The following is a 25990-nucleotide window of genomic DNA, read 5'->3' on the forward strand; positions in this document are numbered from 1 at the left end:
GATCATTACGCGGAACGTTTACCTGCCCGATCTGCCAAGACTCGGTGTCGTTCCGTGAATGAGAATCGTAATCGCCCTTCCACTTATGGAAAATGCTTTTCTCCGACCTGGAAAAGAGTTCTGATGGAATACGATCGTTGCATTTTTATATATCAGTGTGTCGTAGGAGGAAGGCTTAGATACCGTGACAATCGATGGTTAGTCAAACAGCGTATATATAGAAAAGTTGGTCGAGCACTTGTGAGAAAGGTACAAGTCGAGCGTAGCCCTCTGGCGGAGGTGCGCTATAAACATTTCGTGGACGACGAACGTACGATGGAAATATCTGTAACGCTTTCAAATTGATCTTGTTTTCTAGTTTAATTACCGAACGTTCGAGGTGTCGTATGGTAAAACATTGAGTTTCCAAGGGGACACGAAACGTGAATATAGGATCGAATGAAATTGACGTTCGGGGATCGCCGTTGGGGCGCTTAAGTGTTTCCTGACGAACGAGTGTTTTATCGGTTACGAGCACGTAAACTAAAGTGGATATAAATGGAACAGCCACGCGAGGATCGTAAAGAAAAAAACAACATTTATGATTCGCGTGAGCGTATTGTACAGGCTGTTGTACGTTCCATTCCGCCGCGAGGATAGGAGGCATACTGCGATAAAAGGTGCCGGGAACGTTGGAGTTTTCGAGGAACGCCGATTATGCGGACGATCCGCAGGCGCGTTATCGATAAACAATTGCCATTGGGTCGGGAAGGTCCGGAGGTTTCGAGAGTCGTAGCACGTGCGAAACTTCTCTGGATGTCTCACGGTTCAGACGAGCAGACGTTACCCGGATGGCACGACGTCGTCAAGAACGACACAGAATTCATATTTATCGCGATTAAATGGCAGCACGAAACGTAACATCGAGTAAGGCAGGCTTTCAATTAAAGTTCAGAAGCTGGTCCCGCCGGGATCGTGATTTAATTAAAGCGTTCGAGTAATATCATGACTTTACGGCCCGATTCAACCGAACAAAGGCCATATTTACCCGAAAGTGGAAGGAGCGTCCCGGTTTCAGCGATCCCGGAATCCCGAAAATTGAATCGCGATCATTTTAATAAGCGTTCGCTATCGCGATGGCAGATAATCGCGGCAGATTACGAACAGCCAAGTGGTACCAGCGAAACCAATGAACCTACGATAATTAGATTTTCATATGCGAGTGGAACATCAGTAGCAACTGCTGACAATTTTCGCCTAAGCTGCAACATGCACCGCTTCGCCGCCCAACTACACAATACCAGTACTATACAGGGTGTTTGGCGACCCCTGGGAAAAATTCTAATGGAGGATTAGAGGCTAAAATAAGACGAAAATCAAGAATACCAATTTGTTGATGGAGGCTTCGTTAAAAAGTTATTTACAATTAAATTCAAAAATTTCAAATCGTTCTGGAAAAATTATTTTCGGTTGTGGGGGTCGATTACAATCATTTTTGGTGAATACACATACTTCCGAAATCCTACCTACTATCGAGAAAAAAATTCGAGTATGTGCTGAAAGTTTTGGGTGAAAAAAAAAAATTTCAAATCATTCTAAAAAAATTATTTTTAGTTGCAGGGGTCAATTCCAAGCATTTTTGGTCAACAGACATACCCCCGAAATCCTACTCAGTTTCGAGAAAAAAATTCCTTACCGAAAAATTCCATGTCTGACCATACATTGATATGTTTCACTGAAATTTCATGCGTATCTTTAAAACGTCATAACTTCTGAACGGATTGAAGGATTTTAATGTTTAAAAAAGCAAACTACGCGTATTTTAGTGAAGAATATGTAGAAATTGTAAAAATATTCGAAAAGTTGGTCCTTGGCCCCGCAAAATGAGAAAAACCCCATAAATATAGTCCAATTTTCAAACAGCCATAACTCCTACAATTGTGAATATATTTCAATGAAACTTTTTTCTGAAGTAGAGCTCATGGGTACCTACAGAAAAGTATTAGACAACTTTTCTGTAGGGCTTCAAACAAAATTACTAAGGATGAAAAAGTAATTTTTAAGAAAAATCGACAGGGGGTGCCTAAATTTTTTGACGAAAAAAAAAAATTTCAAATCGTTCTAAAAAAAATATTTCTGGTCGCAGGGGTCAATTACAATCATTTTTGGTCATTAGACATACCCTCGAAATCCTACCCACTTTCGAGAAAAAAATTCAGTACTGGCGAAACTTTAAATGTTAAGAACTTCTTAACGAAGCCACCATCAACAAATTGGTATTCTTGATTTTCGTCTTATTTTGGCCTCTAGAATCTCCCATTTAAATTTTTCCCAGGGGTGGCTGAACATCCTGTATAACACCGAACTGAACTCCGACTTAAAGTTTTCAATAGTCTCGTTTCGAACATTCGTATTGTGGATTTAGAAAATATATTCGAAAATCAAGCTTCATTGCAATAAAAATGACCTGTTTCTTATATTAGGAAACTTGTTGGAAACAAAATGAGACGTATACAAAAATTATATTAATTTGAGACGATCCTAAAACAGAGGTCCATCTATGCAGAAGATTCTATATAGCAAAATTCCTCTGTAATGCCTCCCATTTCGCGATATTCATACGAGTAATCACACATTCTGAAGGTACTAGACACCGAACTGAACTCCTACCAATAGTCTTTAATAGTCTCATTTGGAACATTCATATTGTGGATTCAGAAAATATATTCAAACTCAAAATCAAGCTTGATTGAAATAAAAATCCTTGACGACCTGTCTCCTGTATTAGAAAACGTTTCGTAACATATACAAAACATATACAAAAATTATATTAATTTGAGACGATCCTAAAACAGAGGTTCATCTATGCAGAAGCTTCCATATAAAATTAAATATGTAGCCCCATATCGACGCTCATGTTCACGCCTGATATTCACTCGAGTTACCCATTTTGAAGCACCCTGACTTATAATCTCCCACGAGTTCTAATCGAGTGGACAGTAATTTCGTGGACGATTTTGAAAAACTAGGACCTACAGGCGTGATTAACCCAACGTTTCGATGGGCTCCGTGGTCTGAGGCAGAATCCTCAAAGGGCAGCTACGAGAACGACGCACCGCGTAGTTGTTTAATCGCCCGGTGGCGGGAACTACGGCTCCGAAATGGAACGCACCGCCCCGGCATAATTAAAGCTTTGGTTGCCCGGTCGCGGATCGACGGAATGCGCCCCGTGGAACTCGCTGCTCGAGGTTCGAAATCTCCGTGGGTGGGATCCCCGGTGCAAAGGACCGGGGCCCTGCGAGCCAACGTCGGACTACATTAGAGAGATATTAACATACGTGAACCGTGCCGGGCGCGAGAGAGCTACTCGGAGCTTGCGGGGGCGGTTCCGCATCGGCGCATATGCACAAAACCATCCACGGAACGCCGGTTGTACGTGCGGTGGAAATTTAAGGGAGGAATCGACCACGCAAGAAGCTGGCCTAATTAACAGATAACGGTCACGGAGAATATTAGTTTATCCGCGGGCAAACTGGCTAACGCTGAATGTCCTGGCATATACGTTAACCCTATCGTTAGCACGCTCGTGTGTACACGGGTCCTGGTAACTCGCGTGGCGGTCCTTTAAACGAGGTCGGACGCGTTTCGCGAACTGACGACGAACGGCGCTGCGATCGTCGAGCAAATGCTTGGGAATTTGGCTGAGAACAGTCGACGATGGTCGAGGCTTCCGGGGTTTGTAAGCTGCCTGTGTCCTTTGAAGCGAGTCCCTCGACGTTTTGCCACCAGCAAAGCTTTCTCTGGTGTCAAACGTTATACCATTCGAGCTCGTACGCTGTAAGGGTGATTCGCTATCAGTGAAGGGGAATATGTTCCTCAGGAATTCGAATCCACGTATTTTTAACGAATTTTGTGTATTGGAATTGTGTCTGTTTACGAAGAATTTCGTTTAATATTAAATAACGCCCAATTACAAATATAAATAGTATACGATATTCATTATTCAAATGAATAATGCAGCATCAGAAACTATCTAGGTAGAGCAGTTCTCTGGTAGAAATTGATGATAGGTATTTATCGTGTTGCTTGGTCTGGGAGGAACGATGTTTCGTCGGTTAAATTCGACGTTGAAAACGACTATAGATGGAATAAGTTTAGAGAAAAGTCGCCGTGAAGAAACAAATTCTAATAAATAACATGACCCTTGTTACATGGTCAAAGGGAAACTATTGAAAGGGTTGAGGAACTTTTCCAAATTGAAGTAAAGTTATGAAATACGATCACAGATAAAACTACGAATATGTCTCATTAAATTCCGTGCTTAATTACAAAACGTGTCTTACGGGGTGGTTTAGGATGCCTTATAATTTGGGATGATGTTTAGTTTCAGAATAGATAAACACGTTTCCTAAATTGACAAGTTATCGTATATGTACAAGTTTGTAATGGAATAGTGAGTTTCCATTGATTCCTGTACGTGTGCTGTGCGTGATAATTGAGTGTGTTCTTGATTGTGTTCTCGATGCGGTGTTCGTCCGCGTTCTGTGCGGTATCTAAGTGTATTATTCCCGCACTAGTAGTTGAATGTCGTTCTAACAATACATCGACGTTTCTATCGGTAATTTTGCCTAAAGTGGAAACGTACGTACCACGGATAATTGGAGAACAGCGAACGCGCGAGGCTCAATTTTAATTATCCTGCTAACGATAATCCTGGTACCATTCAAAAATATTTGAGCGATCCTCTTGCACGATACAAATTTATCTTCCTCCGGTTGAAAAAATGTATTCATCCTGAAACTTCTCTGGAGCTCCTAAACAATAATACTCGTATACAATAATACTTTTGCTACATTTTTATTCGTTCTTAACAATTTTATTCGACGTATCGAAATATGTGATAGGTAGTTTGTGGATCTTTATGGAAATTCATACTTTTATTAATAGAAATGGCAGCTGTGTAAATATAATAATTCTGTAGCTTTCTGAGAATTAAAATTTCCCAGAACCCACAACCCAAAGTATCTCATTAGAGAAATGTATCGATTTATTTTCAATTATTACTTTCACGAAGCGAAAATTAATCAATGGGTACGAAAAGGTTAAGATACCCAACGAACGTCGTTGAGCGTCCCGGAAATGGAAAGTTGAAGGCCTAGTTTCGGAAGTTTCGCTAATTTCGCGAGTACTTTCGTTCTCACCCGGACAAATTTCCGCACGCAGAAAACTTGAAAGTCGTGGCCCGATCAGGAAGGCAATTCGTTTACTTAGAACTCCCGCCACACCGTCACCGTACGGCTTTGTCGTCGTTATTCCGAACGCGCCGCGGTATATCGTCTCTTAACTTTTCCGCTTTAAAGCTAAACTTTGCTCGAGCCGACACCCACGCTTCTTCCTTAGTCTCTTTGCAAACTTCGTTACGAACGCACCGCGCGACTATATTTTCAGGTTTAAACGATCGCGTAAGCACGCGAAAGACAACACCTTTGATCTCTCCTCGACGACTAAGATGGCCCATAATTTCTCTCAGCCTCGCGCGGCACTTCCAACAGGAAATAAATTCATTTCATTTACACTTAATATACCATTTTTACGGCCTCGAAATTTCCCTTCGCGTTCCACATTACGAGAACAATTTTTATTTCTATTCGTTCGTAAACGAAAATGTTTCATTCGCGATATAAAAATATTCAGTGTTCTCGACGAAGATCAAAACTAAAATCAAGAGGGTTAAATTTAATATGCCTCGAGTTCCCCCCAAAGACCGTGGATCGCAACTTTATTTTATCATATTTACGGAAAGTTATAGCCGCATTCCCGCGCTCCACTTTCCACCAGGGCGTCATAAACGCAACATTTTCAACAATCATCGACCTCGTTCCGCGCACTCGCGACACTTCGGGGCACGTAAAACGCGAGAGGCCAAGGATGTTGTGGCAACGTTTTCGAGAGGACTGGAAAACGCACTCATTAAGGATTTTCCGTTTAAAGTAGACGTCAAAGAAATTACGGAGGCGAAAATTGTTCGAAACAGGGGCGTCGCTGGGCGAGGCGTTCGATACAGAGGCGTCGCGCGATAGTTGGACGGTGTACGTTCGCGAGTGTGCATAAGCATTTAAAGCAATTAGCGCGACTCACCGCGCGGCCGACTAACTGAAACGGGCAGTCGAAGGGACGCAGTCTTGGTTATTACTACCGTGTTGAAGGAGTGGATTAACTACGTTGAACCCGGAGAACCGGAAGTCGAGACCTAAGAAAACGGAAGGCGAAGAAACGAAGCCAGCTCGGATGATTAACGATCCGTTTCAAAGGATTCGCCCGGCAACTAATTATTCTTCACGCACTTCTGTCCGCCCTTGGCGTCGACCATAATTAAGGGGTGTATTATTGTATTCGGAAGTCTCCATTCGTGATTCTAAATAAATTAATTCCACTTGGTACATCGGCAATTGAAATTATCGGTTTGGCAAGTAATTGGGAATTTTTTCATGGAACGAAATAACTATATTATTAACGTTTTGTCCATTTTTAACAACGATATTTTGCCATCTCTCAGGCAACATCATAATTCCATGTTCGTAAAAGTTCTGGTTTTTATTGGCAAAACACTGAACCAAGTGTGATTTGATATTATCATTATTGAAATTTTTATCATTGAGGAAGTTTTGCAAAGAACCAAACAAATAATCTTAACCAAGCTCCAATAATTTTCACCAAAGATGTGTGTGTTTTTACAATTTACCAATTCTGGTCGTTTTTCATGAATTATTCAATTTGATTAGTTGTTGAATGTGCACATATGAGTCGAACATTTGATTGCGTGGTAGTTAAAGTTCATAGTTGTCAAACCAATAAACTAAGCTCTGAACAAAAATGATTATCACTTAGAGCAATGTCAAAGTATAAGAAAATTGTGAAATTCTTTGAAATCCATCTCAGAGGCGTTTTCCACGCTATGTATAGGGGGGGATAAATGTATTACGGCTAAAATTCGACGATGATGGAACTTCGCAGTTGACCGAAGCAGCACTTTAAGGGAATGGCGGCGATCAAAGTTGCCAAGTTTCGAATATATAATCCATTGGGCAAGATCAGCCGATGCTTCGGGGCGTACTGGCGGCCCGTAACTCGATAATAGCCGAATAACGAAATTAATGGCAGATTTACATAGTTGCATAACCGCCTATTGAAACGTTTGTCTTCCGGTTCCACGGCGTTAGCGCAGCTGACCAAGCTTTGATATTAAACATCCAAATGGACGTTTCAGCGTTAGCTAACCCGTTGATAGGGGTTGCTAATGATTCGTGTAGCTCAGCATTTATGGCTCATCAAATTACTAAGTTTATATATAAAACTTTCGGGGGAAAAAGTTCCTTAAAAATTTCTGGATTAATTGAAATTTTCGATAATGGGTCGCTCCGACAGTGTTGTAATTCTAACGAGAGTGGGGGGGATTTTAATCCATTCGTAGATTAAAATTTTTATTCGCCGTTCGCGAAGTTCAGCAAACTCCGGGTTGTAATTCAGTTTCATTTGCAACCGGCAAATGTAACTCGTTCGATCGAGCACAAAGAGGGTTTCCTTTCCAATTCTATCGTGGCCACCGTCCCCGATAAAGTTTTATTTCGCGATGGTCTTAAACGACTTCGTGAGTTTAACTCGACAGAAGTTATCCGGAGGTGGGGAGATCGACCGTCGAACCGATCGAACGGGGAAAACGAAAAATTTGATTCTTTTCTTGCGTCGCGTTGCTACATCCACGCGCGGAGACACCGGGTATCGTGTTTTTGATCCGGCGAGCAGAGTTCTTGTCTCCTCAGTGGAATTCGATTAAACTGCCTGCAGGGACGTTCGAGTTTCTTAGTCGAATTGGAAGATTCCACGGGCTTTACACCGACACTTCGTCGTCCAGAAAACTCGTGAAAACGCGTCCCCCAGGTTCCTTCCGGCCGGGGCCATTGTCGCGTACCATGGCCACTTCGGCTTTTATCCGGCAGCTTCCGCGAGGGCCAATTAGAAAAAACTTTGACCGGAGATACCCGCCTTGGGATTACTCTTATCCGGTAGCTTTGCTTCACGACACGATCGCGTTACTCGAACGTCGCATAAGGATTATAAAGTTCTCGCGGTGTGGACTTTTGAAAGAACGCGACGCCCGCCGTGGGCTTTATCGAATCGAGAGAGAGTACGGAACATAAAACGGCACTCTGTTACGGCTGTTTTCTCGCGACAGCCTTTTAATTAAACTATCCGCGCGATCTCGTTGTAGTGGAACAGATTAACCGCTCCGCGGAACCAGCGATAGCAAAAGTTTCGTCTCTTTACACGGGCGGAATCGAACCAGTGTAAACCAGTTGCTCACGAACGCTTTAGGAGCTTCCCTTTATGCAGGAAGAACGGAGAATTTTTAAGAACAAGTTGTTACGTTTGTTTTAATTAATTTGAAATTAAGAGATTCTGTAATAAATACAACTGGAACCCCTGGAATAGCAATATAGAAGGTCAATTTAATAGTAGAAAGGTCGCTGGAAGACACTTTGTTGTGCTCGTGATTTATCGAGACACCAAACAAAAAAAATTTTTAATTTTTTTAGGTCAAGTTGTTACGTTTGTTTCAATTAATTTGAAATTAAGAGATTCTGTAATAAATACAACTGGAACCCCTGGAATAGCAATATGAAAGGTCAATTTAATAGTAGAAACGTTGCTAGGAGACACTTTGTGCTTGTGATTTATCGAGACGCCGAAAAGACTCGAGTTCGCGTTAGCATAAAGCTAAAACACGTCGAAAGAAGATTCGCTGGCAGTAAAAATTGAACGCGTTTGTGTGCGCGTTCCGCGGTTCGCGTAGATAGCGGAACGAATAAAATATAGATATTCAGTCGACGCATTGTATCCAATGGGTTTTCTCTTCCTTTTTAACGCAACGATCCCACTCCTATTCACTCGATATGCCCGGGTGAAACAAAAGCCGGGGTAATGATGCAGCCCCTGTTTCATTTCCCGGCAGCGTGGAAAAAGGAAAACGTAGAAACGGCGGGCTCGCGCGAGGACTTACTTCACCGTCAAGATTTTTTCTACCTTTATGAAAATGCACTTTTCTCTAGCACGCGATACACCGGGAGCCTTCGAGGTTTTCCGTCGCGGGAAGCATTCGTTTCGCGAGAACGTGATAGCGAGAATTTAATTAAATCGAAGAGTCGCGATTCGACTCGATGGTCGACGGAATTTCGCGAGAAATGGACGGTGCGACCGGAAATGAGAGATGGATGAAACACACGCGTGGACAGTTTTCTGATTATGATTGTTGGTGTAACTGAATAGAGTGTAGGTACTCGAATTGTACGAATGTCCAGGCTTCAAGTGTATTCATGTGCTTGTCGTGCTCGCCAGCAGAGGGCTGGGCTCTTGTCTCTCTCGCAAGTGCTCGACCCACCTATTCGTATATACAGGGTGTTCGGCTACCCCTGGGAAAAGTTTTAATGAGAGATTCTAGAGGCCAAAATAAGACGAAAATCAAGAATACCAATTTGTTGATTGAGGCTTCGTTGAAAAGTTATTAACAAAATTATTAGTCACATTTGTCCACCTACACGAATTTTTTCTTCGAGAGTGCGTAGGATTTCGGGGGTATATCTATCCACCAAAAATGATTGTAATTGACCCCTGCAACTGAAAATAATTTTTTGAGAATGATTTGAAACTTTTCAATTTCGTCGAAAAATTTAGGCACCTACTCCCTGTCGATTTTTCTTAAAAATTCATTTTTCATTTTTAATAAATTTGTCTAACGCTGTACGGAAATTTTGTTTAATACTTTTTTGTAGGTATACATGAGCTCTACTCCACGACTAAATTTCAATGAGATTCATTGACTATTGTAGGAATTATGGTCGTTTGAAAATTGGACCATTTTTATGGGGTTTTTCTTATTTTGCGGGGTGAAGGACCAACTTTTCGAATATTTTTGCGATTTGTACGTATTCTCCATCAAAATACGCGTAGTTTGCTTTTTTAAACATTAAAATCGTCCAATCCGTTCAGGAGTTATGATGTTTTAAACATACGCATGAAATTTCAGTGGAACATATCAATGGTATGGTCAGACATTATATTTTCGGTAAAGAATTTTTTTCTCGAAACTGAGTAGGAATTTGGGGGTATGTCTATTGACCAAAAATGGTTGTAATTAACCCCCGCGACTGAAAATAATTTTTCCAGAACGATTTGAAAAAATTTTTTTTCGCCGAATTTCAGCAACTGCCAACAAGTCACCAGAGTGAAATTGGTTAATACTTTACATAAGTTGAATATTTTCAAGTGTTAGAAAACAGACACTATAGTAGACAAACTGAATCTGTTAAAATTATCAACTAAATTAAAATTCAACTTCGAGTCAAGTAAAACACTTCTTCCCTACGTTAATTATCGGTTCTCCAATACGTCTTTGTTGGCAATTTGTGGGCAACAAAATTAAAATTTGCGATGCAAATGTAAACCCCGGGTACCCCCCAATCATTTCAAACACCTAGAATGAGAATAGCCTATCCTTATTCCCGACTCGATCGAATCTGTTAGACAGTTATCGCTGCATCGAACTATCTTTATGGAACCGATCGCTCGATTCTTCTCCACGGATCTCTCGTTTCCAGCGATATTTCCCGTCGAAGCCCCCTCGGAAGTGCTTCGCGCGGCCGGAAGTAACAATGCACCAGCCGCGTGGAGAGCGATCTGAAATATTATTCCCCGTCGCGCGACGGAAGGCGAGGCAACTTTAATCCTTGGAACGACGCTTGTGTGTCCGGGGGTTGGGTCGCGCGGGAGAGCTTCGATTAATCATATAAGCAACTTTTGTCGCAGTTCTCGAACGCGATGGCGAGTTTCTGAAAGGTGAACGGCCTGGGCCGTGCGCCGTGCGAAAATGGCTACGTTCGAAATTGTCACGATGATAAATCGGCGACGGTATCGCGTATCTCGGTGGCGCGTCTCCGACCATTCGTACGCGGTTAAAGCTCTGGACAGAGCCGCGCGTGCACGAGAACACTTGACTGGATCGCTGATGCTGGTGTTCGTTGCGTTTGATGCACCTGACGCGTGTTTGTGCTTTTGTCGTTCGCTAGTCGGTGAGAAATGCTCGCAACTTTCGCGAGAAGCAACCCATTTTTCCGCCGCCCCCGCGATGACGAAACGCGAAAGTAGCGCGCGCCTCGGGAAAGTAGGTTTTTCAACGTCGACGTTCGCGATATATTCGATCGATGGAGCGTTGAGTGTACACTGCGTGGGCCGTGCAAATATTAGATACACGCGATCGTCAGGGGACACGCGTTTCAACGACGAGCGACCAAAAATTGATACGCTAGTTGCTCGATGAAAATTAGATTTACTCGAGAAAGACTCGAGGCAAAACATTTTTTCGATCGAATAGAGAGATCACCTTTAAAGAATGTTTTATTATCGCAGACCTTATAGGCTTGACTCAATATTTAAAACCATCGTCTTGCGTTTGAATTGCGCGATATAAATAAATAACATAATATAAAATTGAGGGAAATTTATTTATTCGATTGCAACGAATTTCTATTCGCGACGAAGACTCCGATTACTGAGTGTTTTCAAGCAACTATCATATAGCTAAGAATGTTCAATGTTACTCTAAATTCGACCAATATTTCTGCTATTTTTTTTGACAAGAGAATCGAATAATTAGTGAATTTTTTACCTTCGCGATATCGTCATCGGGTGTTTGCATCTCGAGAGATTCGCTGTGGATGACGTGTCGCGAGTGTCTTCCCAGATGTAAATTAATTAAGCGACGCTATACCACGGCGATAAATCCACGTTCTATCGCGGATCATGGCAGTCGTTTCAGTGTGCGTGGGAGCGTCTCGGCGCCGAATCGTACGCGTCGCGACCTGGAAAGCGCGTATCGTTCCGGGGCTCGTCGCTGAGACTGAAATATTTCGACGGGGGACTTAACCTGCATTAAAGTGTTCATTGAAAACGTCCGCGGTTGAATAGAGCGTCGAGGGCCTGTTAAGAACCGTAAGAACGGTATTGAGGTTACGATTCGATAAATAGCGGCCGCTTGAACTTAAACTGCGTCTTTGCGGACGAGGCCTCATTAAAGGCGACGGAGAATAAAGCACAAAAGGGAAAGCTCCGGATATTAACGCGAAAAGCGTAATTATTGTACGTTACGAGTGTGAAAATAATAATTTATATACGTTGGAAGTCTTTGAAAAACTGGAACGAAATTATCTTTCTTCTTTAAATTCGTGCATTTTTTTGCGTAAAAAGATCCTTATCCTTCTGCCTCTGAAAGCATTAAGATACGAACGCGAAATGCTTCGCGAGATACTTCCTTCTTTCTATTAAGAAATTACATTTTTCGTTGATGTTTCATGTTCCGTAGTTTTCACGCCCGAGCAATTGAATAATTTTTATTTCAGCCTTCGTGGCACCAATTAGACTGATAAAAAATGTGAAATATCTCACGGGATATTGATTTTTACACGCGCGGTACTATTTCACGTGAAACGATCCGAATGGATAGCCAGGGTAAACAAAAAAATACGATTCAATATTTCTAAACGGTGCATTTGCATTTGCGCACTTGTGCAATAATATATAGTCGTAGGAAAATAGAGGCGGATCGTACCATTCGACTTTCGCCCGTGGAATATTTTTCAAAAATTCGAGATAGAACCTGCACCGCTGAATTTAGCCGACTAGTTACAAACGGCGACTGCTTATGGCTCGTCGTTATATTTTGTAAATGGAGAGATAAACCCAGTTGTTTCGCTCTAATAGAGACGGGGAAAAACGTTTTCTAAAGTATCGTCAGCGCGTTTAAATTTACATACACCGTGCAACGCGGATCCCGAGTTTCGAGTTCGATCGATGGACAGAGTTTATCCGCCCCGATGTTGAATTTGATAAATCGCGAGGCGGCCAGCCGCTGGAGGATCAGAGGAATCCGACTAATGCCCGCGCGCGATTATTTTGATCCGTGCGCGGCAGCGTGGGAAATAACTACGGAACCGGAAAAAGACGACGTGGGGGAAAAAGTCTACCAGGTAAACGGCTTAATGAAATATACGAGTTTGTTAATCCGTTGCGTTGGCGTTCTTGCTGCGAAACGAAACGAATGGACATTGAAACAGTGAAATCGTTACTCTCTCCTTTTCCACTTTGTTTTACGAGGTAACGTACTTCTAATTTTTGCATTGTATGTGTAGAAAGTTGTGTTTTGAAGTTTATTCGCAAGATATCCTCTTTTATGTCGTGTATTTTTTCTTGACGCATTGAATTCTAAGAATAAAAATACTTTTACTATAAACGTGCATTAGCACTTTAATTAGTAAATTAGTAATTTTCATTGGATAGAAGTTAATTCCAGAGAAGACAATTATTCACGAAAAAATGGCATAGTAATTATGCAAACACCCTGTATACAAATTAATTTTCAATTAAATAAACAATTTATGATCCAGTTGTGTCGCATATCAGTCCTATGATCAACTGGAAGTGCTAAAACTACTTTAGGTACGTAGCGTCAAAGTAAATGTGAAAATAAACATAGAAGGCAATATAAATTATAGTAAGTGGTATGTTCATAGGATAGGGGATGAAATGCCCTTTAAAACGAGCGTTCGAACGAGTCGATAGCTCAATTAGTTCCGGAGATATGAGGATTTTAATTTCAAGTCGATCGGATGAGACCGAAGCGTTTGTTTACGTCGCGTGATGAATGAACTTTCTTACTACGGTCTTGCAAGGTCGTTGACCATACGCGCGCGTAGTAAATAGTAAACGTGACGTCACTCGGTCACTCGGTTAGTGGGTCAACGTGCGAGAAGGAGGTCCGGCGCGTCAGACGAAGACAGAGATAGTCGAATTAGAAAAATTACCTTTTACATAAATTATGATATCTCCTAAACGGGAAGTCGTATCGACAAAAACCAAAAGCCATTTTAAAGAGGAAGATTTGCCGCCGCCAACAGAGGTCCAATTATTAATAAAACACTAGTAGTTTCGGAACTGCACACGTCTAAACTTTTAGTATTTTTAATACGTGTTAATAGCGTGAGACAGCGGAATTTAAAAAATTACCTTTTACATAAATTGCGATATCTCCGAAACGGAAAGTCGGATCGACAAAAACCAAAAACCATTTTAAAGAGGAAGGTTTGCCGCCGCTAATAGTGGCTTGATAATGGGAAAAACGCTAGTAGTTTTGAAACTACACGCGTCCAAAGTTTTAGTATTTTTAATACGCGTTAATAGACTGTTTTAAGACAGTGGAAACTGAAGATTCTTTCCTTTCGTCTTTGCTATACATATATTTCTTATTTACATCGGTATTTAACCAGAATTCCGTACTGAATTTTGTCCAGTTTAAAAAAAAAAATATAAATCATTCAACCGGTCAGATGACTAGTCGTGGCAGGTTTAGTGTTAAACACATGTTTACTTCTGGCGTGATAGAAACGTGAAAAGTCAATAAAAATTATTGAAAAATTTATTTCGTATTCCCAAAGGACAGCTAAGTAAATTGCGAAAATAAATTATAGCGTTAGATGTAACATTTAGTTAAAAAAAATTAATAAAGATCGTTAAATTTTGCAACGTGCACGCGAGACTACACCCTTAATCGTCGTCCAAGTCGAAGAACGTCATGTTAGATCGTCGTAGGATCCGGGATCGATTCGAGCGAGCGTCTGGAGAGCGTGTCATCGCGAAGGAACTAGTCGCTGCTTGTTTCCGGCTCGTAACCGGAAGTTCTCGCTGCGGCAATCACGGCGTTAGATATTTGCCTCAGCCGGCGAAGTGAAAAACAAATATTGTCGGGTGGCTGGTTAGAAGTGGTCCGGCGTAGCGACGTTTCCCGGAGAGGGTTGCTCAACGCCGTGAAACGAACGTGTCATTATCCCTCGCTGGAAAATAAATTAGAGACGAGGTCCGCCGCTTTTCGGGCGCGCAAACATTCAGACCCCGTTGGAGGAGCTTGCTGATTACGCTGACACTAGAAATTCGTGTCACGGGACGAGTATCTTGGCGAACGAAGGACAAGTGGCGGAGCCACGTCTCTGGGAAAACCCGCTGGGGAAGACGAAGCGAATCGTTTTTCCTCGGTTGCTCGGTCGATTTTATCGCGAACTTCGATGTTATTCCGCGCTTGAAAAAACAGTCGAGCGTAATTAAGTTTGCGGGCACTCGACGCGAACAGCGACAGAAAATTCCACGGCGAGCAATTTTTTTTCACGGATTCACCGGATCCAGCTGCAAAGCGCAATCGTACGTTTTTGCTACGTACGCTTATTTTTTCACGTAAATTGTTTGCTGTCGAGAATTTGTCGGGAACACGTGCTGCGGAGGCACGACTTGGATAGCGCAAGTAGAAACGGCGAGCGATGGTCAGACGCGTCGAACGTATCTGACAAAGATACGCTATGCAAATAAATTTTCTGTACATCGTGAAATTACATGTAGCTTCTTAAATATCTTTAACCGTACAGAGTCTTTGATTCAGAGGGAATTGAAGAACATCTCTGTTAAAGTTGAAATAATTTAATCGAAACGCTTGTATTTTCTTGACGTTGGAATTAATGTGTCTTCGTTCGACGAGACACGACGCACGGAGAGACGGGAGTTTATCTTAATTTGAATGGATGGAAAAAGTAGGAACGTAATAGTGGGTATTACATCGTGACTGGGAGCAGAGTTTGCAGAACACGCCTGTATTTCACGATATCTAGAATTTCAGCCACTCGTGTCGAGAATATTAACTCACGGCGCATTTACCTCTATCGCGGCCCTATATCGAGATGTATAAATTCAGATCGTCGCTGCGCGCCACGACCGAAATAGGAACGATTCTGGTTGAAATGTTTCGACAAGAGGTAAGATGTATGTACGTGAAATTATTCAAGCACGATCAAACAGACATTATGCACCTGGCGTAGAGAGCGAAACGGCTTCGATGTATCCTGATACGCGGCGCGGATATCCTTCTATTGTTTCACGTCTTCGCGCGTGAATAAATATGCTACGGGTAACGTGTACATTGCGAATTCTATTCAGTATCGTTACATCGTTTGGAACGGAACGGGTTGGGCACCATTCATTAGGGACGCGTCTTATCAAAGAGACATACTAACCATTAATTAGATTAATAACCCGATCGCACGTTCGGATAATTATCCTTGCCGAGGCATTTATTATATTCAAAGATTTGCTGAAGGGCATACTACAAAGCGTGAATGCAGATGCAGATGTTGCAAACGAATTTTCTAATGATCACTGATCTAATTTATATACGAGATAACTATTTAGAAATAAATTAATGGTCCATGAAGGAATTTTATCACTGTTTTCTTTTTGAGATATAATTGATAAGAGAAACGAGTAAAATGTGCAATTGTTCGGGTTGTGTGAGCAAAATTTTCTCGATACTTCATTGTCGAAACATTATTATCTGTAGTATTTGTTTCGTTGTGTGAGAAGCTTCTCTGAAAATCAATTTCAGAAGTACAATTGATTATCTGCTGATAGTGGTTAAATTTTTTAACGTGATTTCGTGCGAAGATACATAACCAGAAATGCATCGTCGATTAATCGAACGATGAAATGCACAGTCATCGAAAGCCTCGGACAATCAAGACTGTGACTGTGTATCTGCCAAGACATCTCTGATGCGCAATTAATCGATATTCCGGATAATTGATGCCTGACTCGATTAATAATCATAACGGTCCGTCGCCCGTCTGATGGCCGAGTGTAATCTACAAAAGGGGTTCAGTTGCTAATTGGACGGAATCTAACATGCTCGACCGACATCTCTTAACACCGTCAACCTCGATTCACACCGGAAACTGCATAAATTTACCCTTTGGAAACCTCAAATAAACTTTTAAAAAAATCAGAAATGACACAAACTATTCCTTTGAATTCGGGGAATATCAAAACGAGTGTATTATTAAATAAAAGTTTACTGGATTATGTAAACTTTTATTTCGATAGCTCATTTAATTTTTATTTTCTTACCAGTTTATCAAGACCCACCCAAATTATTTCAAAATATTATATGGAAAAGTTTCATTTAATCCATTGTTTGCCTCTTGCTTCGAATTTTCCAGTTTCTGTCGAAGCGACGAGAAGATTTTATTTGAAGAGTAATAGCGAGAAAAAAGGATATCGATGAGGTTTTTTTATTCCTTTGTACATCTGACGTTCCCATAACCAGAGATTTCAAGTACGGCTTCCACTTTCTTTTTTAACGGTGCATTACTTCTATCAAACGGAAGTGGCCATAATTGCGTGGCACAATTAAGGTCGGTCGCGGCATCCTCTTTGCGTTTCTTCTCTTATTCCGCTGGTCGTATTCCGTCGTTCTCGGTTAGCGTGTCCAATCAGCACCTGGATTAAGTTAACTGCATCGGCGCCTTTTCAATGGGCTCGTTCACCGCGGCCGCCATCGACAAAGTCTACCTCGAAGGAAATAGAGAGGAGAATTAAAGAAAGGAATCTTCATCCTATAAAGAGACACTTGGACGGACCGTGGGTACGGTCTGCTCTCCAATAGACGCAGCGACCTGTAATTGGACGATTGGATTCGGAACGGAGGCGGCCTGACTGACCTATAGAATAATCTGCCAAGAAGGTCAATGGAACTTAGTCGATCGAACGTATCGAAGTGACATTCAAGATTCCCCTACACGGAGAACCAGTCGTTAATAAACAAAATCATCCACGAAAAGGCGAAAACTAATTTGCTCGTGATCGATATAATTCTCTTCTCTTTAGCGACTCACATTCAGCAAGAAATACATTTGCACAGAATCAACATTTTCCAATCATTCTTTTTTAAAACTCTATTCTCCGAAAAATAAATTTTTAATCCGTCGATAGTTTGCAGTAAAATAGTAATTACTTGATTCCAAGATAAATAGCAACCCTTATTTTTCTCAGAACTGTTTCTCCGGAGATTCATAGAGAAAGTGTTCCTTAAGTTTATATTTGTGACCGTGAAAATAAATATTGCACCGGTACGATCCGTCAATACATTTACACACAATTAACATTTTTCAATCCTTCTTCTTTTTATTCTATACTCCGTAGAGTGAATTAATCTGTCGATAGTTTGCAGTAAAATAGTAATTACTTGATTCCAAGATAAATAGCAACCCTTATTTTTCTCAGAACTGTTTCACCGGAGATTCATAGAGAAAATGTTCCTTAAGTTTATATTTGTGACCGTGAAAATAAATATTGCACCGGTACGACCCGTCAGTCGTAATTCGATCGACGATCCAATAAATCATTCGCGTCCGACGGGGTAAAGGAACCAGGGATCGTTTAATCGCGCCCCAGAGAGGCATCGTCTGGAAGATGCACGAGCCGCGAGGCTCGATCGCGTTTAAGTAGATAGCGAATAGACGGACAGGACGATAAGTGGAGCAGGAGTGCCTCGAAGGAAACGATCCTCAGACGACGCCTGCGAGTTCCTGGGAAGCTGTCTGGCGCAGCGATGCTTTTCATAACCGCCGGACTAGGGAGCACGGGATGGCTCGAACGCGCGGAGATAACGAGTGAATAACAGTACGGAACGGGGCTTGACTCCCGGCTTGTCACATTACAAGCGGCTAAGATACTACCAGGACTCGCTGTGTCTCGTAATGACGGTCCTACCTCGGCTCAGACAACATCGCGAGATCGTCGGTGTTATCGCAGGGATCGGGAAAACCGTGCTTACGCGTACCTTCTGCCGATGCAGATACGCTAACGAGACATCGACGACATTTGCCGGGGGAATGGCGACGACCAGAATGTCGCTACACCGCGTGATCTTGTGATCTTCGTTACTAGGAATATTCGAAACAGCTTGTTTTGTACACGGTTCCCGTTATCGGACGGGAACGCTGTCGTGGAATCGAAACCGCGTGGTTCTGTAACGAACTTATCCCATCGAATTTCTGACGGATTCCGCGGGATGCAGGACAGCTCTCAATACGCTGGGTAACAATTTGAAGGGAAATTTTTTTTTGGGGGACTTTTTTTTATGGATCTTGGAAAATTTTTTCAATCACTGGAACTGACGTTTCGACGTTTGATCAATCTATTATAGATGAGAAGGAATTTTGTATGGTGAATCGTTCGATAATACCTATTACTCGGTATCGAGATGTTAATAGAAACCACCAAGTACTTGAAAAAGTGATTCAATTGCTCGGTTCTTGGCTTATAAATTATTCAAACAATTTCTCTTTGTTCATATTTATTCTTGTATTATTTTAACGGGGCGAGAGAATTGCTAATTATCGACGTTCGGGCATATTTGTTGGGATTTCGATATTATTTAATTCGATTAATCAATTTGTATGTCAGGCACATTCCAATTCTATTTTGCCTCGCGGGGTAATTCACACTTCGCTACCTTGTCACGTAACACGAGCGTCCAATTATTTCGGAACGGTAACAAATATATTAAAAACCATTTTCTATTTATACGAACTCCCTACTACCATTACAAATACAAAGTTATTAATTAGTTTAAGTTTATTCTGAGCAAGGAATCGTTAAAAAGGTTACGGGAAGTTTGAAAATTTATTATCTCCAGAAATTCCAACGCCAGCGAGGACATCTGCTCATAACACGGGTTGATTACAAGTTTGTCTGCGTGTAAGACTTAATTGTAGGCTCATTGAAGACGGTTTAGTGCCAGCAATAAGCTGGATTAGGTCTAACACAGCCATAAACGGTGTTGTACCCTAACAGTTATGGCATAATCTCATTGTAACTCTTACTCTGGAAACGGGTCGTAAATATATCGAGCTCTCTACGCTAAATTTTCGTACTGCTTCAACTAATTCTTGGTTTAAAAGCAATTCCTTAAACAATAATAGATGCAGGTTTCAATAAAATTGTAGCTACGATGCATCTGCCACGACGACAGCTCTTTAACTCTAACTGTTTGTACCGTGGCTCTTGATTGTGAAACTTCCGTGGAACAACTTTCCGATCCCAACTGACTCTCGATCGACCTATCCAATCGGAATCGCCAAACCACACAACCACCACATCTCTTGACGCGTGTCTTCACACGCCCAAACATCTACGTTCGTGCACTCGTTCCTGGGCACACTTTCGAAATTCGAGGCTAAATAGTTTCAAAATAATTATTTCAAACCACGTTGTTGATTCGTAAATAATACCTCGATCAATTGCTGTTTATTTGGTCGAATGTCGAATCGAAGAATCGATTATTTTAGAAAATAACATTTATTTCTCAACTGAGAATTTGTTACATTCAAAATCAGTGTTGAATAATAAACACAGGAATGTGTTCATATGCACTTGATATAAAAATATATTTTCTCGAGTGTCCAAATATTTCTACCACGTCGAAAATTATTTCCTTTCTCAATATATGGAAAAGTATTACGTAAATAACTTTCATTTTCAAGTCATCCATAGCATTTAAAAAAGAAGATACATTTCTTAAGTCTGTATTAAGACACTGTAAGAACCAATAATTATCTGAAAATCGATACGTGTAAAGTTTTAACCGCGTTGAAAGAGGAAGTAATTTCGACGATCCAAGGATCTGCGTTAATGCACAAGATGCAGGTTTCTGTCGTGCATCGACCGGAAGCGTATTCACGCTTTATCCCCTAACGATCGAGCGTTAAAGCGTCCTCTCTAACGGACCGGATTTGCTGTTTTGTTTCAGACGGAAGCTGGCGCTCTCAGGGAAAGGCCGAACCTGTCGGAGTAGCGAGAACGCGGACAAAAGAAGCTACGCGATTGTCGGGCGGGTAGAGCCGTGGCAAAAGAGTCGAAACGCGTCTTTGCGAGTCCCTCAAACGCGTCGACGAGGAACGAAATTGTTTCTCGGGGGCTCCGGGCGGTGATCGCGTTCCTGGGAGTACCTGGTCGCGAGAGAACGCGAAACGCGGAAGAAACGGATCGCCATCGACGCGGAAACCTGCGAGATTTTACGTAACGCGATACGCGGGAAGGGCAAGGAGGCGCTAATTTAAAAGTTTTCGTTCGAGGGAATCCCGTAGCAACACGGACGATTTAACAGCGAACGTCAGGGCCAATGAGAACAGATGCTCGTTCACGGATCATTAATTCTCTTCGTTTTTACGACTGTAGGAAATTATCTCGCGAAGCAAATTGCTGAGATAATAAATTCGTAGCGTTCAATTTTCGCGAGCTACTGTACGTTCGCGAGAAGTTGGCTAGCGAGAGGAACGTGGGTCTGATTGGTGCTTTGGAACTCTAGTTTAGAGTTTTGACTCGCCCACGTACGACGAAAAATGCTCCCCTGTCCTCTTCATCGTCTCGCTAGCCAGCTTTTCGTGGACGAACAGTAGATTTTCGAGGTGCAAAGAGAGGCGGGACGCGAATGTTTTAATCGAAGCTTGAATTATTGGTGGATATAGGAAGTTCTCGTTTAATCGCGATAATAAAGTAAATCGAAGTCAGACGGATATAGGAGCGAGGGGCGCGGAGGGGAACCGGTGAAGATGATATTAAGGCAGAGAACTGATTGAAACGAGGGAAATGGCGATCGTTGGGGACGTTAGTGAAATGAGTGCGACGCGTTTGAGTGTGTGGTGCGGAGCTGTTCTCTTCGTGGCTACGACCCTCGTCCACTCGCAGGTGACATGGACACCGATCTACCTGGGCAAACACAGTGAGTACACTTTCATCTTGTTCGATCTATTGATATTCGTAAGAATAAGAAAACGACTGTGAATTTCGTGCATTTATGAAATATTTTTATTTTTGCTCGACGACTTCGTTCACCAAATAAAACAAAGTAAAAATACGAATAGGGCTGTTTTACATAACTTAGAATTTTAACCCTTAAGTGGACTCTCAGTCTCAACTGAATTATTTTACATAATGTTGATTTTTACCAAATTGGTAAATGGAAATCAACTTTCCCCTTACAGCATTTAAAAAATAATGTTTTATTTTATTATACATACCAGTAATCGAGAATAATATAAATATTCTTCGTAAAATTGAATAGTACATTCCTCTCATTTCTAGCATAAAATTCTACACGAACTTCTGAGATAACAAAATACAATAACATTTCTATCAACGATGTAAACCTTGATACGACATATAAGAGTATCGTTGCACCGAATTCGAGATATTCGGAGCTCAGTATAGCCCGCGAGATTGGCGTTTCACCATACGTAGGAATTTTGCTCGGAACTTCGTACGCCATTACGTTCGCGGAGCAGTCGAACGGTTCGAATTAAATGCTTGTTAGCCCGAAATGCGCCGCGCCCCAGACAGCGCGAGCATTGTTGTACGCGAGTTTCCTTTGACTCATTACGCGCGTTTTCGCGAGCACGCGTGGCTTCCGGGGGGGAAAAATTCGCGAGACTCGTAAGACGGTCGCGAGACGTCGTAGACGATGCATATTCCAGGGCGCGGAGGCGGAAAACGTTTTTCACGCGCTCGCAATTTCTCTTCGACCCGATTGATCTCGAAACAATACCCCCCGTGGTACCTGCTCGACTTACAAACAACCGTATCGACGCGTTACGGTTTATGTATTCTCGTCAAAACGGAGCAGCTTCCATTTTCCGGTTGATAAAGAAGAAATATACGTTCCAGTGTGTCATATTTTTTAATATTTTTGAGACCAAAGTTATGGGTGGATCAATAACCACAGTTGATTAGTAAATATTATATAAAATGCGATACGGTTTGCTCGCATATAGCACCCTCACTTATTTTATTCTGGAACAGCTCTCTTTCGTTCACTCTTCGATCATACCATATAAAAATCACCTAGACCATACACGTCACACTCATGCTTCCACACAAACATCACTTTCATACCATATCATTTCTTACTCTGTGAGAACCTGTACCACAAAAGTAACAGTCATCCTAAAAATGTATCCAGATACGAATCTTGCGTCCCTGCCCAACAAAATCATTTTCTATTTGATTTTGCTTTATTCCGATCGAAGTTTGCCAAACAGCCGTGACAGCCACGAGCGTCGCCAAAGCGCCGGATTGATCGCGTCAATTAACGAGCCGCGACGTGCACGGAAGTTTGCAAACGAGTACAATTAATGGCGCATCGAGCTCGTCGCTGCCTATGACCAAGTCGTGCTTCGCGAGACGAGAAAAGGAGGGACGAGGACGGGGGTGGGTAAGCGTGGCAGGGGATGATTTGCAACGGCGCCGACGGATCACGGATTTCTCTCGTTCGTTGATCGACTTGTAACGCCGCCGCTTGTAACTCGCCCCGACGCGAAGTTTCGACGAACGAACGAATAATCGCGGCGACACGTGTCGTTGACAAATAGGGGGGCAGCAGCCGTATTTTAATCAGCGCCCCGGTCGTTCGGGTCAAGTGCGACGATCCCGTTCGCGCACGGATTCGTTTTCAGCTGAGCTCGCGTCTACGACGAACGACCGCGTCATCTTCGCCAGCGATCCGCCCCCGCGCGACTCGCTAATGAAATTCGTGTCCACGTTTTTCATGCGAAACGTCGACAGAAACTCGATCCACGCCGCCGTCGGCCGTAAATCTGTGTACATTCCGTCTTCGAACGAAACTGCTGAGAAACTTTTCTCACCCTTCTTTGGAATATATTAAATCGCCTGACGTACTCATTTATTTGGGAAAAGTCATTTTTAGTTCGTAAAGAAATTTTTAATCTTATAATGCCCTCGATTTTAGAGACGACAGATGGCGGAAAGGGAGATTTTTTATTACGAGGGAAGATTACGTTTTGAAAAGAAATACTCGAATTTTATATTCACTTACATTTCAAGCCAGAAATTAAATTAGATCCGTTTCGAAACAAGGCTGTGTGAATACAAAAACTGTGTGGTAGCAAACTAATGCAATTAATGAGATAATTTATAGTCAAAGTTGCGTCGTCGTTTCTACGTCTACATGTTACTATTACGTACAGTTTGATTGCTCCAGTACTACCACGAAGTGTGATTGTTTCTAGCCTAACGTGAATCATGATTGCTTCAGCACTACTGTGAAGCTTGATTGCTCGTGGTCTAACGCGAAGTCTGCGTCTACCATATTCCGAACTGTTTTGATGTTACCAGAAACCTGATGCTCTTAGAAAAATGATACCATTTTGCTCGAGATAGTAACAGATTCATTATTATTTTAGTAAAAGGTATGAAAGGAACAATCAGAAATTTCTTTAAGACCGACTACGAGCTAAAAAGCTTAGAGGGCCGAGCGGAGCCATTACGTTTGAGTCTAAAGGTCCTCTTTGTCCGATAAATTTCGACGATTCTGTTCGAACATAGTCGTATTGGTGTGTCGCTGAAGTGCACTTAACGACGCGACGTAGCGAATAAACCACGGAAGCTGCTAGTTTCACGGTTGATTTACCGGATTACACCCCCGCAGTACATTCTGTCGCGGATCGTCGATGTCGAAAAACTTATTAATCAAACCTTACCATATTATTCAGAAGCAACGTTAGTATCCACCTTAAGGAACTTATTTAAAAATAATTCTCATTTCAACACTGCAAATTTATTTATCACTTAATTAAATAATTTCTTTCGTTTCCTTTCGGTGATCTCTCCGCTGGTCTCACGAAACGGCGAGCTCATAGCTGAAAGTTCAATTTTAGGACTGTGCTCGATCGGATTACTCGTCGACAGAGACAAATGTGCTCGAGTAAGAAGGAACAAGTCTACGGAGTCCCTTAACTCGACGCATTTATTAGCGAGGGAAGACCGCGCGCGATTCTTTTCCATTAAAGGTTATACAGATGAGAATGGCTTCCGGTCAATAACAATGCATCACGCCGGGGATCGAATTATCACACTCCGGGGACGGTGACTTTCACGGTATCGTGCGCGAAGGGCCGTGGTGATTCGATTCACGTAGAGAGAGGATCGAGCTTGGTAATCGACAGAACCGAAATGTACAGAATTTTCCAAGTTGGAAATCAATTCGAAACGTGCGCGAAGTAAATCAATTTCCAGCGGATACGTCCAAGATTACCGGTGCAAGCTGCGAAAGGGCTGATATGACCGGAGAAATTGTCGCTCAGATTGAAACTCCGCGAACGTCTGACCGCGAGCAATGACTTGGAATCGATTTTTGGGAGTAGAACTGTCGACATTCTATTTCACAATAAAATTAGACACACATCGGTCCTTGATATAGAACCCTTCTACAAGACATACGACAACTATTTGTGACGGAATTTATACGTTTGAAATACTGTACATACTATCTGATTGAAAAGTAAGTAGTACGCATACGGGTCTAGTCAGACGCTGGGGTAAATATTACTGATAGAATAGTTTACTTAATGCAAATTATTTTTTAATGAATACATGCATATATAACGGTGTCTTCTAGAGGAATTAGACAATTTTTATATAACAATAATTTTTAAGAACGAAGTTTATACGTTTGGAATACTGTACAGAGTATCTGATTGAAATTTAAGTAGTACACATACGGGCCTAGTCAGACGCTGGGGTAAATGTTACTGATAGCATAGTTTTCTTACTGTAAATTTTTTTCCAATGATTTCAATTAATGCATGGGCATACAAAGGAATCTTGTAAGATAGTTAAACAATTTTTACACACTAATAACGAAATTTATACGTTTGGAATGATGTGCATAGTATCTGATTGAAAAGTAAGTAGTATGTATACACGTATAGTCAGACGCTGAAGTAAATATTACTCATAGGATAGGTTGCTTGCTGTAAATATTTTTTCGATGGTACAACAGTGTCTTCTATCGAAATTGGACAATTTTTATATGCCAATATCGAATAAATATGTTAGTTTATTGAATATATTAAATTTCTTTCAAGTCTTCTTTGCGAATTTAAGTTAGAGAGAATGAACCCATTAAAAAGTGCACAGGCCCGTGTGCAAAGCGATTCTTCTTATCGTTTCCGCGCATAAAAGTACACGTACAAGACCCATAGAACGCACACTACTTTACGAGATATTTCATATT

At 41.8% G+C, this 25990-nt stretch overlaps 2 protein-coding genes across 3 annotated transcripts in view; both read left to right on the forward strand.

Annotated features, from left to right (window-relative positions):
* The window catches only part of LOC143341313 (uncharacterized), a 152920-nt gene extending 131690 nt beyond the window's left edge, over positions 1–21230 (forward strand). The window contains exon 3 of the mRNA XM_076764162.1: positions 20711–21230. Coding sequence (XP_076620277.1) covers positions 20711–20891 — 181 coding nt within the window. The 3' untranslated portion in view covers positions 20892–21230. The remainder of the gene's footprint in view (positions 1–20710) is intronic.
* LOC143341311 (uncharacterized) overlaps positions 1–25990 on the forward strand; it is a 345306-nt gene that overhangs the window by 45717 nt on the left and 273599 nt on the right. For both annotated transcript variants that reach the window (XM_076764161.1, XM_076764160.1), the window contains exon 2: positions 21429–21682. In XM_076764161.1, the coding sequence (XP_076620276.1) occupies positions 21550–21682 (133 nt within the window). In that variant the 5' untranslated portion in view covers positions 21429–21549. The remainder of the gene's footprint in view (positions 1–21428; positions 21683–25990) is intronic.

This window comes from Colletes latitarsis, chromosome 4, assembly GCF_051014445.1.
Source record: "Colletes latitarsis isolate SP2378_abdomen chromosome 4, iyColLati1, whole genome shotgun sequence".
NCBI classification, from domain to species: Eukaryota; Metazoa; Arthropoda; class Insecta; order Hymenoptera; family Colletidae; genus Colletes; species Colletes latitarsis.